Consider the following 17,518-nt stretch of genomic DNA (forward strand, 5'->3'; position numbering starts at 1 on the left):
CCAGGAGTACTGGGAACACCAGAAGATTCCAATTTCTTAAGCTATTATTATGAAGCTGGAGTGATGGAGAGATCCTTAAGACCATATCACTCCTAAACTTGAACTCCATCTTTCCACCCAAATCTGATCCCCTCTCTTGGTCACCTATCTGTGAATGCGGTTGTTATCCACTCATGATTCAGGCTAGAATTTGGAACTCATGCTCCACTTGGTCCACTCTCATGCTCCCCATCTCATGCATGCAAGCACACATTTGTTGTCGCTGGAGAACATTTTCCTGCCTTAACATCACTTGAATCTGTCCCTTGCTCTTCATCTCCTCACCTCTACCTCAAATCTCTTCACCATTCAGCTCTGGCTCCTGAAGGATGAACAAATTGGTTTTCACTCTTCCAGTCTGCCGTTTCTCCAGGTTCCTATTCCATGCTACTGCTGGAGAGGTCTTTTTAAACTAGACATTTGACCATGAATCTCTCTTTACCTCCCAATGTTCCTTACTGCACAGAGGTCAGAAGCAAAGTCCTTAGCTGAAAGCAGACATGTCAGTTCATGCTATGAATCCTGTCTACCCCTCTGCTCATTCTTTACCTGGAGCTCCTCCATCATCCGAGCCGGCAGAACTGGCTACTGTACCAACTGGGCCACCACTGTACCTCACAGGTATACTCATCATCACTTAGAAGTGTTCATAAGTGTGTTCAAAGCTACCTCCCGAAGATGGGTGCACTGAATGCCAACACACTTACATTACCAGCATGTACCTGGATACACAACAAATAGGAAGAAGTCAACACTGTTGACTGAATAAATTTAGGAAGTACCTTTCAGGCTGTCCCTCATCTTACTGAAAGAGCAGGCTGGTCCCCTTAACTTTCCAAGGCTTTCTTTACAGCTATACGCATTCATTTTGCCTTGGGACCCAAGGTATGGCAGAGGCCAGTACCCAGATCCTTGCCTCACAAGTGTCCTCTTAGCCTTTCTCATGAAAGTGCTGGAGACACCAGAAGTCCAGCATCTCCTGGGTACCTTTACATCCTCTCCCTCCCTTCAAGTACCTGTCTGTCTATTCATCAGCATCAAAGCTGTGCTTTCTGTAGGCTGGGTGAATGCTTCTTGTGTAATAGGTCTTTGAATAAAGTAGCAATTGGGAGGCTAATTCATACCTGTCAGGGAATTCTGTTTCAAGGGAGATTTTGTCCTAAATCTCCCAGCTCCTAACTCCCCTGGATTCTTCCTATGTGTTTCCTATTGGTGGGGGATAACCATGATCTGAACACACATATCCATTCCTCCCAGGAACTGTCCCTTCTGTGTTGTTCTTTCCCAATGTGAGTCCGCACACAGCACTTCAAAAGCAGACCATGACCTGCACTGTTCCTTGTACCTTACCCTGAACCTGTGCTCAGCAAGTGTTCTATGTACATTTATTAAATGAACTAATGTTCACCTGCAAACACCCACCAAGGTGGGACCACATTTACGATGACTTCAGTCATTTGCTCCCAGGAAGAGGAAAGCAGAGACAAGGTGGGAGAACCCTCCTGCCTCTACCCCAGTAGTTGTGACTATCTTTATTTTGTACTTAGAAGACCATTCTGTGCCTCCAGGACTAAATAAGTACTTATTAACTGTAAAGCTGGAACTTCAGTGGGTCAAGCTTATATGAGACATGGTGACACTCTGTGTTCTCTCTTAGGCTGGGGAGCCCTCCTGCTTTTCTGTAGGCCAGCTTCCTTTTGGGCATTAATGCCTCATCTCTGAGGTCCCCTGCACTCAGAATCCACTGATCAGGCCTGCTAAACCTCTCTTTCCAGGTCCCAATTCATCAGTCTCAGGCACGTAGAGACCCAAGGCACCTACCCCCATCGCCCCAGTGGTGTAAGGAGTTGCTGAGGAAGATGAGTAATGCTGTCAACCAGCAGCCTCAGCCTGCCCCCATCTCTGCAGCAGGACCAAATCCATAGGAGCTACAGTCTGTCTGTCTCAGACATGCTCAAGGTAACTCAGGAGTTATGTAAATAAGATAGGACCAGGACCCAGGCCACCGGGCTCTTAGATGGCTTCCCACAGCAGGAGAGAATGTACAGAACATGAGATTTTTCATATCGTGACCATTTTTGCCTCATTCATCTCACAAAACCCACGAGCATCCCCTGCAGGACACACCTCCTGTTAGGCCCTGGAAACATAATGATGAACAAAGCTCTGTTCCTGTCCTCAAGGTGCTTATCCTCAGAGGTGAAGGGGAGACAAGCCCCAAACAGTGGTAAATGCAAGTTCTAGGAAGGCAGCAGAGGTGGTCCTTTCTATCAGAATTTCTGTTGATTTTCCTAAGCTGCGTGCTGACTGCAATCTGAGGTCTAAAAGAGGAGCAGGAGTCAGCCTGATGAAAGGTGGGAAGAGAAGCCTCTCAGACAGGAAATGAAGAAATGTGCAGAGGTCTGGAGGGCAAGTGACAAATTCAGGGAACTGCCAAGTGACTCAGTCTGGCTGGGGTGGTGGGGAAAGTCGCAGGGTAAAGACCAGAGGTAAGTAAGTTCCTAAGAGGCTGCTTTGGTCTTTCGCCTGAGTGTAGCAGGGAGCTATTGCAGTGTTTTAAGTAAGGGAGACATATGACCAGGAATAGTTTTAGGAAGTTCTTAACCCTCGGCCAAGAAAAAAAATCCAGCTTTGAAAGTCACAGGAGAGGCACCCAGCATGTGGGATGGCTAGAGGCTGCAGCGGGATGGGCAGGTGTCCTGCTTGCCACTGGGCTGTGAATGTGAGCTGTCAGAACCACAAGACAGGGCTAGGGGAAGCCACAGGCGGTGATGAATTGAGCTGTTGACGCCTTTGACACTGAATGGAGCCTGATGCTGGGGATAGAAATGCTGATTGCTTAATAATAACGACAGAATTTGCTACTCCTAATGGGGCTTGTAATATAATAGCACTTACAGTGTAATAATAGAATTTGCTACACTATCTTTTATTTTATTTCTTTATGCTTTGCAAACATTCATTAAATACCAAACACTCTTCTCAGCAGGGCCCAAATTCTTCAGGCCAGGAGTCTGTGGTAGGACAGTCCCAAGTGGCCTCAGTTTGCCCCTTCGCTCTGGCTCTCAGTCTTCTCTCAGGGACTTGTTTACAGACCACCATTGGAGCCCAGGGGTGCGTCCTGACCAGAGCCTCGCTGGGGGCCAGCAAAGAGAAGCTGGGGCTATTACCTACATTATCAGGGCATGTACAGTTGCCTGCCCCAAGAGTCTCCAGTGTTGTCTTCCTGGTTCTCTGGCTAGGTCTCTCATTATCTATTCTTTCATTGGGGGCGGGTGTGGGAGTAAAAAAACCCTAATTTACACGGTTGGCACATGCGGTAGTCAAGATTCTAAGATTTACCCCAAGACCCTTTCTCTCCCCCGTAACATAATCCCTAGGACTGTGACTATGATGAATTTTATTTCTGTGATTAAGTCACGTTATATGGCACAGTTGACTTTAAAAGAGGCAGATGATCCAGGTGGGCCAAACCTACACACATGAGCCCTTTAAAAATAGTTTTCTCTGGCTGGTGGCAGAAAAGGAAGCGAAAGAGTCAAAGTGTGAAAAAGGTGCAACTAGAGGGAGGGTCTCTGTTGATGAGAGGGAGATGTCATGGAGGTGTCACGGGCGGGGACAAAGTCAGAGAGTGAAGGAGGGGCCACGGGCAAGGACTCGAGAGTGTTCTCTAGATTCTGACAGTCCCTACCCAAGCGCTAAGCAGAAGACAGAGATTTCAGTTCCACCATCACAAGGGTGTGGATTCTGCCAACAAGAGGAATGAGGCCAGGAGAGGCCCCTGAACTCTGGATGGAGCTGCAGGCCACTGACCCCTCGATTTCAAGCTGAGCAGAGTGCCCAGCCGTGCTGTGCTGCACTTCTGACCAAAAGAACTATAATATAAGCTACTCACTTGGGTGGTAATTTGCTACACAGCAATAGGAAACTAAAACAGCACAGAAACGCAATAAAGATCGGTTTGATAAGGGTAAGATGTGTGCTGGGAGGTCAAAGGCATTCTCAGCTCTGCCACTTGTTGACTGAATGATCTTAAACAAGGCTCTCAGACTTCTCTGGGCCTCACTTTCCTGCTTGTGGAACTGGAGCACCTACCTTGTGGTGACATTTTGAGGACTAAAGATCTTGAACATAAAGACTCAATATGGTGTCTGGGACATCGTTGGCATTCAGAACCAGGGAGCAACAATTACATAACCCGCTTGCAGGGAATTTTTATTAGAGTCTCTTGATTGTGGATTATTGGGAATTGTTGGGTCACTGGGCATAAGGGGAGACTGAGTCATCGCTCATTGAATTAATGGGACTTGTGAATCTTTAACAAATTTGCGACAGAGGTCAAGACTGGTCTCCCCTTCTCCCAAAGCTCTATTAGACAGAAGGCCCAGACAGTCAAAGGGGGGTGTTTCCATTAGGTTTCCAGAGATAATGAACCAAAGTAGTCCCCCAGAGTCTAGTTCTTATTTCAGTTTGATTTATTTCATATGCAGAGCCAGATGCTGTGAGGACAGAGTCCCAGAGAGCAGTTTCCAGGCTCTCGGCCTCACATGGGGAAGTGCTGGCTCAGTTATTAGATGGCCATCAGCTGTTACCGGTTAGCCATTAGCCACTAATATAACTGCCATGACTACGCTAGGGGGTTGTTGGTCGGCAGAGTAGCAGGCGGTGGATTGCGGCCAGCAAGTGCGGTTAGTAAGCATGGATGGTGGATTGCGGATCGTGTGAATCCTACTTCCAGTGTCTCACCCAGCTGCCAGCGAGACTGGGGTGCTAGAAGACCCCCTGTTGGGGTATTGGCAGATGTTTGCCTTTGTGTCTCGACCAGCCATCATCAAGAATATAGTGGTATGACTCCCCTGTCTATGGCTCCATGGGTGTTCCTTTTTGGCCTCACCGTATCCTGCGTTCTTGTGTGGGGAGCGGGAGCTGAGACCCGGCATGACAGAGGCACTCAGTCAGCAACACACACAGGCATAGGGGTGTGTGTGTGTGTGTGTGTGTGTGTGTGTATGTGTGTAGGGGCAGATACAAGAAATGAATTTCATTACTATTAAATGTATGATACACAAATTTCTTAAACTTGGTTCTGGGAGTCCACGAGACCTATGTTCACTGTCATGCTGTTTGTCAAATATCAGCCACAGGATTGTCAGATAACTGGTTCCTATGACGTGATGCAGAGTTTCTTCGCCTCCCCCAAGATTTCAACACCCCCAATTGAATGCTTCTTCAGTTTTTATTGATTTCCCTGGCAATAGTTATTCTGCTCTCATACTCCCTGCCCCATGCGGTTAGGAATCAAGCATAGTAATTGGAAACTCCTGCCTCACCTTTAATAACAGATCTCACTTCACAGTGGGGCCCCAGTGCTGGGCTCCTCCTTCTCAGCCCAAGCTCTGGGAGGGATAAAGGCCAAATTGGGTCAGTTCAGTTTTCAATGATCCTGCATCTCTGGAACTAGGGCTTGGTTCTTCTTCCAGGGTAATTGACAACAATGTCTCCTTTACTTTCCCTGTCAGATATACTGATTAATCACTCCCAGATGAGACTAACTGTTGCTATGGGCAGAAAACAGATGAAGAGACCTAAATGAAAGATCTCAAACATGGTAGTTCTTGAATAAGCTGCCTATGTAGCCTGGGATGACTCTTTTGGCCACCTGGGCTTGCCAAGGGGCATGTTCCATCTCTGAGGCCTTTTCCTCTTTCCTTGCACAGCACAGCTTAGTAAATAAACAGGCACACATCTGCCAGCCAAGATAGGCTATGGCTTGATTCAAATGCCCCCTGGTCCAGAGCCCTGTACCAGGCACTATCAGAGTAAAGGGAGGGGAATTTCAGAAACTCTGTGAAAGGAGTAGCCGTCTTTAGAACCTGACAATAAAACAAGTGGACAGAGTATTAGAAATGAGACTTGCCAGCCCAGGGTTGCCTGGAGTACCAGCTGAAGTGAATCTACATCACCTGGCATTCTAAGAGTTGGATTTATACTTGTGCCTACCATGTCCTCTGCCCTCCACAACAGCCCACAGCTCCCTGCAGCATTCCTTCTCCAGGAAGGAGTTGCTCCTTCCTCAGGTCTTAGGGTTAGAAGGCTCTACCAACAGGGGAATAGCAGAGAAGGGGCCAGTCCACCACTTCAGGCTGAACTGGCTTCATAATAAGAGGCGACGCAGAGGCCTGGGTTGGCAGAACAGAGTTTGCCTATCAGATACTGATTAGTAGCTGGCATCATGAGTATATCACAGCCACTCCATATGTAGAACTAGCCAAATCTCCCTGCTCTTCCCTATGAAGTCCCAGCTCACGTTCTCCCTTTAGGACAGTGGTGCCCATCACCTTGAAGGGGAGCAATTGTTGACAGCTATCCAAGTGTCTGGAGGGTCTCAGGCATTTGTGACAAGCTACTACCACACTCAAGGTGTTAACTCAGGTCCACTTGGGACTCACACCTGCCCTCTTCACCTGCTTTGCAGAGGACAGGGAAGTTGGCTGTTGGCTGCCTGGGGTAATGTGAAGGCACTGAAAGTTTCTCTCTACTCCAAAATACATTTTATACTAACTCCACAATTTCCCATACTACCCACTTCCTTGGTTTTGGCTTTTGTTAAAAAGTAAATGTTGTCTAAGGCATCAAACCATATGTATCCTTCACTTAGAATGTCCTACCTACTCCCTTCTCCACTTGGCTAACTCCTACTGATTCTTCGAGGGCCACTGGGTGTGGCCTCCTCCAGGAAGCTTTCTATGAGCCTGCCAGGCTAGGTTGGAGGCAACTTCTTAGATGGTCCCATAATACCCTGTGGATAGCTACATCACTTTAACCCACTGATTTACAATAATCTGCTTGCGTTTGTCTTTCCCGCTAGTCTGACCCCCTCAAAGATCAGATTTGATTCATTGCTGCATCCCTGACATAGTTAGTGCTCAATTAATGTTTACCCAGTGACTGAGTCGACCCTGACTCCCTCCACTCCTGACTCACTGTGTGAGCTTAGGCAAGTTACTTTCCTTCTTCAGTTACTTTTCCTCAATTGTAAAATGACAAGATTTAGTTAGATGCTCTCAAAGATCCCTCAAAATTCACTGCTGTCATCAGCCATTAACATCTGGCCACAGTTTGGATTTTGAGATTGGGCTCTGTGGAGGTGGGCTGGACGTGAGTCACAGAACAGTACTTTTAAACACAGGGGAGTGAGAGACCCAGAGCTCACAAGACAGGAGTGCTGCCCTACCCAGGAGACCTGGAGAGTAGAGGGAGCTAGAGGGCTAAGCAGCCCAGACAAGGCCACTGAAAAACAATGAAGAGAAAAATCACGTGGAAAACAGGCTGGCCAGGAGAATTCATCCAGTTATTTATTATATATTCATTCAATGCACAGCATCAACAGAATTTCTGAGCTCAAAGGTGCATGGAGAGCCTCTAGTTTATCTCCAGAGGAGGAAGGACTTGTCCAAGGTCACACATGGTCAGTTAGTGGGACAGTCAAGACTAGACATTGGGCCGGCCAGTGCAAACTCCAATGTTAAAAATATCTGACAACATTGTAGGGCAGACGGTGTATCATCTGATCATAACCTTCCTTCACTGGCTCTGACTTCCCCTCTCTCCAACGCACCCCCTTGCTCCAGCCACAGGAGGCACCATGCTCTTTCTCAGGGCCAGGACATACATCCGCCCACATGTCACTCTCTCATTCTCATTTCTAACCATCCTTCAACAAACCACTCAAAGGAAGCCATATCTGCAAAACTTTCTCCAAGCTCCCAAAGAAGCACTAAATGCTCCTGCTTCTGGGCTTCTGCTCCTCTAATTACCCATTGAGAGCTCTTCAAGCCATATTGTACCGCTGCTTGTATTCCCCAGCACACAGTAGGCACTTCATAAGTGTTTGCTGAATAAGTAGTTGATTTTAACATTTTCCAGAGTCAAGTCGCTTACTCAGGTCTCACTAATCATTTTATAGTCCTGATACTTGGGCCAAGGGGCTTCCAGCTGTCAGCCAATTTCCCCTAATACAAACGCAAAGACGAATGCTTTGGTTAAGGCCTCCTGAATCTCCTTCCAATTTTCCCTGTGATTTCTCCCTCTGAATATACCCTTTCTACCAATGGTCAAGTTCAGAGAACCAGGTACAGGAGGCTTAGCAGCCAGAGAGCACAATTTTGGAGTAATAGCTTTTCCTTAAGATGGGGTTGTACCCACATATGCCCAGGAGACATCTGTCACTGCCAGCTCTGCCACCTCTCAGGGTCTGCATTTGGTGGGGATGGCACCTTGGAAGCTCAGACAGACACATGGGGAGCTTTCATTCCATTACTCTTTCCTATTTGCAATAAAAACATATTTATTGACCAAAGGGTACTGTATTATGCAGAGTGGTTCTCCTAAAAGGCTCAATAAAAGTGAAATATGTGGATAGTCTTAATAATTTTACTATAAACTACACTTTAGAATCAACTGCTCTAGCACTAGAAAGTTGTCCAGCTGATGGATTGTAGCTGTTAGTTACAATGAGTGTGTGTGAGTGTGTGTGTGTGTGTGTGTGTGTAGGGATGTATATAGGGGTGTGTGTGGGGGTGGGGGTGGGCGGGGGTGCTTTCAGTAAATGAATGCAAGACATGGAAGAGGTTCAAGCACCCTGGGAACTGTAGTTCCAACTAGGTGAGAGGCTAATCTTGAAATGTTCCTGATAACAGCTTTAGAATTTTAGAAAGCTGGAGTCAGTAAATCAGAAAACTGATGTCAAAGGATAGAAATACTCCACATGGAAACGGGAAAGAAGGGAGGGAAGAGAAATAATGTTTACTAGCAGCCCACTGAAATTTAGAAAAGTTCATTGTTCTTCACAAATGTTGTGTTGTAAAAATCATTATTCCCATTTTACAGAAAGGAAAACAGCCTCCAATAGTTTAAATAATGTGCCACATTTACATCTAATACATGGCTGGGCCCAGATTCAAACTCAAGTCTTCTTTGATCTGAGGCCCTTGGCTGCTTCCATTAAACCATGTTTCTAACCTCTGTGTCAACAAAGTCAAGAGGCTCACCCAACCTCATGTGCCAAACCATGGGGACAGTGAACAGGACGAGATAATTTCATAATGACCATAAAAACCTGAAGGAGAGGTTTTGTTTCAAAGACCTTTGTGTTCTGGGTCCGTGAGTCCAGTGTCAGTTACTAGTGTGAAGAGGCCACTTGACCAAGACCAACCTGAGCAGTGTGGCCAGTGGAGAAAATGAGCCCAGATGGCACACTGCAGAACTGTGCCACTCAGTGCAGTCATTCAGACTGTCCTTGCACTCTTCTGCCTCTTCCTACCTCAATGATCATTCTTAGTGCCAACTCTGGGCTTCCAGTTTTGACACTGCCCTCTATCATCAGAACCCCCCAAAACCCTGGACTGAACCACTCTGGATCCTGAACTAAACCACTCTTCACGGTCCTGCACACATTTAGTTCTAAATCTGTGCAACTCAGAGTGGAGGAAGGGTATACCAGACTTAGTAGTTACTGTGTGGTCCTCCTGGCTGAGCTACAGAACTTTGTCCTTATGGGCTTAGTGGGGCTGACCTGAATTCCTGCTGGATGCAAGGAGGGGAGCTACTATCTCACCTGGCCAGCCCTCCTAGTCCAAGAACTCCGTAACGTTATGAACTGCTCCATTCATTCACTCAACATGTATTTCCTGAGCACCTACCATGTGCCAGTAGGCCTCTGGGTTACAGGGACAAACAAGACAGACTTGCCTTTATGAATCATAGACTGGCGGAGATGTCAGATACAGAAGGAATTCCCACTTGAGATGAATGCTACAACATACAGAACACAGGGCTCTAAGAGAGAGCGTAACATCAGACTCAACTTCGTGAGGTGTCAGGGGAGACTTCCTTGAAAAAGTGACATTTAAGTAAGACCTGACAGATGAGTAGGTTTGGCTTGCTTAAGGAAGGAGCCGAAGAGCAGGATGTTAAGGATGGCATCAGCTCTTTCTCTCCCTGTCTGCCCCCACTCTCTTCTCTGTAATAATTTTAGCAATTTCAATTACTTTTGTCTAATCTCTCTGGTAAATATTTGGAAAAATATATATAGGTTCTGTCTGCTTGACAATCACATGAACCCAGAGAGAAAAATTGGCTGCATATATCCATTCTGCCCAAACAAGACAGAGACTGGGGCATGGGAACAGTTGTGTCTGCAGGACGCACTGGGACCCAGTTAGTTTGGGAATCCAAGCATCTATTAGCTAAACAGAAACTAAATGGGAATAAAACAATGCCTTCTGCTAGAGTGCTAACGTTGTTGTGAGGTTTAAATGAGAAAATAACTGGGAAACACTTATTATAGAGCCTTGCATGTAGGAGGTATTCTATAGATATCAACTATCATTATTACTGTATTACTCAGCAATTTATGTTGCTTCCAGCTTTTGGCGACTGTGAATAGTGCTGCAGTGAACATAGGTGTACAAATATCTGTTCGAGTCCCTGCTTTCAGTCCTTATGGATATATACCTGGAAGTGGAATTGCTGGATCATTTGGTAATTTTGTGCTTAATTTTTAAGGAGCGGCCAAACTGTTTTCTAGCTATACCATTTTTCATTCCCACCAACGAGGTATTAGTGTTTGAGTTCCTCCACTTCCTCACCAATACTTCTTATTTTCTGTTTTTATGATAATAGCCATCTTAATAGGTATGAAGTGTTCAGATGTGTTTCTTATTTCTATTTGGAATTTGCAAACTGAAAGAAGCAAGACCACATGGCTGAATTTGATAGTCCTAATTAAGAAGCTTTAAAATGAGAGAAAGCAGCCAGTCTGTAAAAATCCAGTCTTTTCATCGTCAGACCTGGTGAAAATCCCCAGTTCAGGCGCTGACTAGTTGTTACCCCTGATTCTCTTGGGAGTTATCAGTTGCCTCGTATGTAAAATGTGAATAATAATATCCATCTCTAAAATCTTGGTAAAATTAAAAATTAGCTATTAATAACACTGTAATAACACTGTTAGCCTATGCCAACTACTGGAACAGATAAACCCCCACGTCTCATGGCTTTACACAATGAAAGTGTATTTCTGACTCAACTGAAGTCCCAAAAGAGAGAAAGCAGCCAGTGGGCATACTTCTATAAAGTAATTTGGGTGGCGCAGGCTTCTTCTAGCTTATAAATGTGTTCTCTGAGAAGCCAGGAATGGGAAAAAAACATAGAGAATCAGGTACAGGAGGGTTTTATGGGCCAGGTCTGGAAGTGGCACATAATATTTCTCCTCACAATTCCATTGGCTAGAACTCAGTCACATGCCTGTACCTACCTATAAGGGAAATTGGGAAATGCCATGTACTGTCTGCCCAGCGAGAAGAGGAAGTCAGCTGGCTCTATCTGCCAGTTATTAGATTGCTAATCATCATCACATATCTCTTTCACGTATGCTGGAAAAGCAACTAGCACCCTAAGCTCTGGCATGTCTGTTTAGAGGGTAACTGATCCTATACGTGGAGATTAGCAGTTTGTTGTAAAGATGACCACTCCCTTGCAACTAAAAGAGTCTGCTCCTGGAGTGTTCTGGTCCAGGCGGGCTGCTGGCCTGGCAGTCCTGTTTGGTGTTTCCAGGGAGGGCGTGCACGGGGCAGCTGTTGATTTGCTGCACGTGTTCTGCTCTTTAGTCTGGAAAGGCTCTCTGTCCTACAGTCAGCCCCCTGGGTTTGGCCAGGGAAACTGTTGTTCTGTAAGACTGATGGAAATCTGGATAAAGGACAGGAAGAATTAGGGGCCTTTGGGCAAAGCCCAGTCAGCTGCTGAGACAGCAGAGATGCCATCTGAAGATCAGAGGTGCAGCAGGAAGTGTAATTTGAGCTTCCAGCTACTAATGAACCCAGGGAGACTCACAATAACTGCCTAATAGAAAAGATAAAATTACCCTAATCGATGTCAGAGAGCACAGACGGGCCTTGTGGGCCTTGTGTCAAAGGAGGGAGCTGCCACCTTGGCAGGGAGAAGTGTGGAGATTTAAGGATAAAGGTCAAAAGTCATGGTATGTCAATGGAAGGCAGGAAATAATTGAGCTCCAGAAGTAGGAGGCTGTGTGGTCTGTGAGGGTTTCTACCAGCATTGCAGGTGGCATGGCTAGCTGGATGCCGTGACCACCATTTTATTACCACGTGTCAGGCAGGGTTAGAGCTCTGTGCTCTCGGCACCACTACCATGCTGGATGGCGGGCTGCCATTTGTGCCAGGTAGGTAGTAGGCATCTCAGAGTTTTTCCCTTAGGGAATCTAGAGAGAAAGGGCCAAGAGCTGGTATTACAAGGCATGGGAAAGGGGTATACCAGCAGGAGGCCTCACCATACAGAGGACGGGCAGTGGAGCAGCTTTGGCTTCCAGCTGTAGCCCTGCCACTAATTAGCTGGGTGATGCAGTAATAATGACTGGTGATATTTAGCAAATACCTTCTACATACAAGGCTCTTTAATAAATGTTTCTCGTTGTTTTCTTATTTAAACCTCACAACAACTCAAGCAGAAGGCACTGTTTTATGCCTATTTTAAAGAGGAGCAAGCTGAAGCTCATAAAGTTTTGATATCTTGCTCAAGGTAGTGGAGCCAGATCATCAATTCAGGCAGTTAGCTCTTAACCACTTCACTCTATTACGTTTATCCAGGCAAGACATGTTCCTCATGGGGCTTCAGCTTCTTCATCTTAAAATTATGAGGTTGTATTAGATGATCTCTGAGAATCTTTTGAGTCCTGGACTTGTTCCATCCTACATGCTGTTGAGGGCATTTCAATTCATAGCAGCCTCAGGTTGACGTTCCAAGAAAGGATGACCCATCAGATTGAAGAGCCCTTGTGGCCCATGGAAGCAATACGAGTTTAGTAAAGGGAAGGTGTTATTTTAAGAATACCTTGTTAAGGTATTATGAGATATTATTTAAGAATACCTCACTTATGTTGTGAGGCAGCTGCTGTGTGGATATTATCTCCTGAGGCAGGTATTATTAGTGTCCATTTACAGATGAGGTCGCTGAGGCTCAGAGAGGTTAAGAAACTTGCACAGGGTCACACAGCTGGTAGTTAGTCAAACTAGAATTCTAAGTCCTATGTACCTAATGCTAGTGCCTGTGCATTTCTGGCTCACTTGCTGGCTCTCAAAAAGCTAATCTGAGTACCTGTTGCATCACTGTGGCAGAATTTAGGGAGATGGCATACAACAGGGTTCCTGAGGAATTCAGAGAAGGAATGAATAAGAATTAAAGTCTCAGTGGCATCTGTATTTGGGGGAAAGGACTGGAGAAGTGCAGGGATAACTCATTAACCTCTGTATGACACCTGTCCCTCTCTGACCCAAGACTCCAACTGCAATTGGATAGGAAGAATGGACTTCAAAACAGTTTCTTTACTCTTAACAGAGGTATGTCCCTTCCAGAAAGCCAGGGCACTAATGAGAGGCTTCCAGGATATTCTCTCACTGACAAATTTTTGCAATAGCACTGCTTCTATTATCTTGACTATTATTCAACCATCATTATTCCTGGAATTACTTTTCTGAGTTCCCTTTGTGAACTTTGTGAATCTTGTTAATTCCAGGTTCAAAGGACTCTCTGAGTCTCCCAGAGTTCATCTAGTCTGTGCCCACCCAAACGGAGAAGAGCTCTTTGAACACTCAAAGAATCGTAGTGTTATATATAAAAAAAGACAATGTCTTACAAACATATAGTACTTTGCAATTTATAATGCATTCTGACTTATCCTCACAACAATCTCATATGATTGTATTATCCCCATTTTACAGATGAGAAGACTGGTGCTCAGATAGTTAATGTGACTCCCCCAGAGTCACACAGCCAGTATAAGGCAGAGTGGGGACTTGACCCAGGCCTCCTGACTTCACAGGCTAGTGCTTTTTCTACTAGATAAATCATCACAATCATCATCATGGTTTCTGAGGAGGGAGTGGTAGTGCACAGGGTGGCTGATGCTATCTTCTTAAAAATCTTCAAGCCAAGCAACTCCACCTTATTTCCGTTACCATCCTGCAAATTCATATTCCAAATGACTGGCCTCCTTCCATTTGCTAAATCACTCCCGTGACTGCTTGCTGCCCAGCTCCTTCCTCCTCTGCTGTGGTGGCTACTTGACGTGGGGAGCACCCCTGGCAGGCTGGCACAAGGCAGGCAGCCCCTGGAGCTGCCTTTTCCCTCTGCTTCCCAGGCTGCCCACGTGGAACACAACTGCACTTTAATGTCTCTTTACTCCTCTGCCAACTTGCCTCCACTGCCCCAGAGGCCTCCTTACTTTAAGCAAATGCTTTTGCATCGCTCTGGGAATAGTCTAATCCTTTCTCTCTTTCACATGTTAATGCTCTGATTTATAGCAGCAGTGTTAGACACGAAAACATAAATTTGTAAGCAAACAAGTGCCTTGTGTTTCACATTTTGAGGGGTGGTGACTGGGAGGAGGCACAATGGGACTTCGGGGGCACTGCTCACACAGGTGTGCTCCCTTGCACAGCGCTCATTAAGCTGCGCACGCACGGTCTGTGTGGGCTTCCATACGTGGCTTAACTTCAATTTAAGAATTCCAATAATGAGGCAGTTTTGTAGTGGTGGTGAACTAACAGAAGGTTAAATGAGTCTCTGACAAGCCTGTTGAGAAGGGAATCCTATACTATAATAGAAAAGAGGCTACCTGGATTTTTCAAGGGGGCTTTCAATTCTGAGAGCAAAGGCTTGTAGGATGCTTCAGGGTTAGCAATTCCACAGCAGCCCCAAGAAAGGGCTGCTTATAGAAACCTACGGCTGGAAAAGAACAAGGATCCCAGAATCCCAATGTGTCTCTTTGGGCAGGCATCTCCTTAACCTTGCAAGACATTTCAGGAGACCCGGTCCCTAAATCCAAGGATGGACAGTGAACAATCTCCTAGATTGTCCTATCCCATATGTTGAGTAAGAAAGTCTTAACTTTTAGGTAACCTTTTTCATTTTAAAATTTAAGAGTCAAATCTGTGAGGTTAGATTCTGCTCACTAACATCGCTATATCTGCTTTAAATCTTCTAAATAGGTTACTTTCAGACAGATTTAATTAGACCACTTAATAATCATTAACTGACATTTCCATTCCTGGAGCAGTCCATATGTTTGAAGTGACTCACTGTTTCCTGGACATTCCACATACTTTCAAATCTCCAAGTATGTGGACAAGCTGTTCCTTAGCCCAGAATGTTTTTGCTTTCTTTATTTATGTGAAAAGCCCTCCCCATCTTTCAGGGTGTATCGTAAAGTCCCCTTCTGTGGGGCCTGCTTCGGTGAAGCGATTTCTGCCTGTCCCAGGTTCAGCAAGTGGCCCCTGCTTTAAGCTCTAGAGCATTTGTGTACATGTCTAACAGAATTACCACTTTGCATTACAATAGGGATTTCAAATTTTTCCAAGGCAAACTGAGTTTCTTATTCCCATTTCAATCCCTACCTAACACTTGGCCCAGTGCCTATTAAATCAAAAGCATGTCTGGATGATGGGACCACGAAAGTGATCTTGATATCTCGTGTACTGTGTTTCCCCGAAAATAAGACCGGGTCTTATATTAATTTTTGGTCCAAAAGACACATTAGGGCTTATGTTCAGGGGATGTCATCCTGAAAAATCATGCTAGGGCTTATTTTCCGGTTAGGTCTTATTTTCGGGGAAACACGGTATTTATAAGATAAAATAAACTTCTTTTCTGAATGTTTATAATAACTCTATTTGTAATAGCCAGAAATGGGAAACACCCAAACTGAAAATAGTTAACCTCAAAGGTTATATACTGTACAATTTCATTTATATAACGTTCTCAAAGTTATGAAATTATAGAAACAGCAAACAGATTAGCAGTTGCTAGACGTTGGGGTGGTGGAGAAAGAGGTGGTAGGTGAGACTATAAAATAGTATGAGGGAGATCTTTGTGGTGATGGAATAGTTTTATATCCTGATTGCAGTGGGAGTTACACAGTTCTACACATTGTGAGACAGTTGTTATTTTGATATCCTGGTTTTGATATTGTACTGTAATTAGGTAAGATGGAACGCCTGGAGGAAACCGGGTGAAACATGGTACCTCTCCGTATTGTCTTTGTGACTTCCTGTGGATCTTCTATTTTATTTCCAAATAAAAAAAGTTATAGAATTCTTTTAAAAAATCATTCTCTGAGGTCTTTTTACTTTCTAATTGACTGTGTCTATACTTCGTAACAATCTTTCATATTCTTTTACTGATTTACAATTTCAAAATGCTTCCACATAGATTAAATTACATCATTTCAAAATTATAGCAACTCCACGATGTAGCTGTTTTAATCCTTGTTTTGCAGACAAGGAAACCAAGGCTCAATACTTGTTGAAGGACACACAGTTTGTAGGTGGCAAAGATAGTGCTCCAATTTGATGCAATGAAACTTCTAGAGACCTCTTTTCTCATTTGCAAAATAAGGGGATTTGGCAGAGATGACCTCTGAAGGTGCATCCAGTTATAACACCATGAAACACATGTAACTTTTGTACCCTAGCTGTCCTAATTCTGAGTTAGCATATGGGTCTGGCAATGCAGAGACTGTAGGCCAGTAACTGGACCTACAGGGGAGACTCCTCCATCAGAAGAAGCAGTGCTACGTGGTTGGTGGCATTTGAATGGAGGATTAGAATTCCCGTTCTCCCAAGACTAAGAGTTGTTGGAATGAGAATCCTAGTGGCTCCTGAAGTCTTGTCTTTCTAAGATGCCCTGCCTCTCTGGCTGGCCTCTGCTTCTATTTTCCCTGTCCCTATCTCCTGGGCTTCATTCTGTCACACCCCACTGACCCTAATTAATGATACTCTCTATGCCAAGGAGGTAAGCTGTGAAAATGTCTTACCAGATTAGTGAAGATATATGTGTAATAGGCTGACACCATCCCTAGTTCAGCTGCCTGCAAAGGGAAGAGAAAGAGATTAGAGAGGAAAACAAAAACCCACTAGCAGTGATGAGGAGTGAGGGCTCCATGTGTCTGCCATTTGTCTAACCCATTACCCTTTGGCTCCAGGCAGAGTATAACATCTTGATTGGTTCTTACTTTGCCCTTGACTTTGGAGGATGGAGTACAGAAACACCAGCCTCTAGAATAAGGTCTCTCTCCCTCCACCCTGCTCCTCACTCCTGCAGTGACACTCACAGTAGCTGATGTTCTCATGCACAACACATTGGCAAAGAAATAACCAGATATCATGGAAACCAAAATGACTTTAAGAAAATGAAGCAAATAATAACCTAGACTGTAACAATTATCTCCACTACTAACAATAACAATGGCTAACACTTACTGTTTACGTGCCGAGCCATGGAAAGTATTTTACTTGGATTAACTTGACGAGGCAGGCATTATTATCCCTCCTCCACCCCACATTTGACAGCTGAGGAAACTGAAACACAGAAAGACTGTAAGTTGTCCAAGGTTACACATCTCTAAAAGTAT

The 17,518-nt window shown here is 44.9% G+C and overlaps 1 protein-coding gene across 3 annotated transcripts in view; it reads right to left on the reverse strand.

Annotated features, from left to right (window-relative positions):
* Positions 1–17,518, reverse strand: part of GRIK4 (glutamate ionotropic receptor kainate type subunit 4) — a 637,398-nt gene that overhangs the window by 164,562 nt on the left and 455,318 nt on the right. For all 3 annotated transcript variants that reach the window (XM_033098464.1, XM_033098465.1, XM_033098466.1), the window contains one exon: positions 16,922–16,975. In XM_033098464.1, coding sequence (XP_032954355.1) covers positions 16,922–16,975 — 54 coding nt within the window. The remainder of the gene's footprint in view (positions 1–16,921; positions 16,976–17,518) is intronic.

Source organism: Rhinolophus ferrumequinum, chromosome 25 (genome assembly GCF_004115265.2).
Source record: "Rhinolophus ferrumequinum isolate MPI-CBG mRhiFer1 chromosome 25, mRhiFer1_v1.p, whole genome shotgun sequence".
NCBI lineage: Eukaryota > Metazoa > Chordata > Mammalia > Chiroptera > Rhinolophidae > Rhinolophus > Rhinolophus ferrumequinum.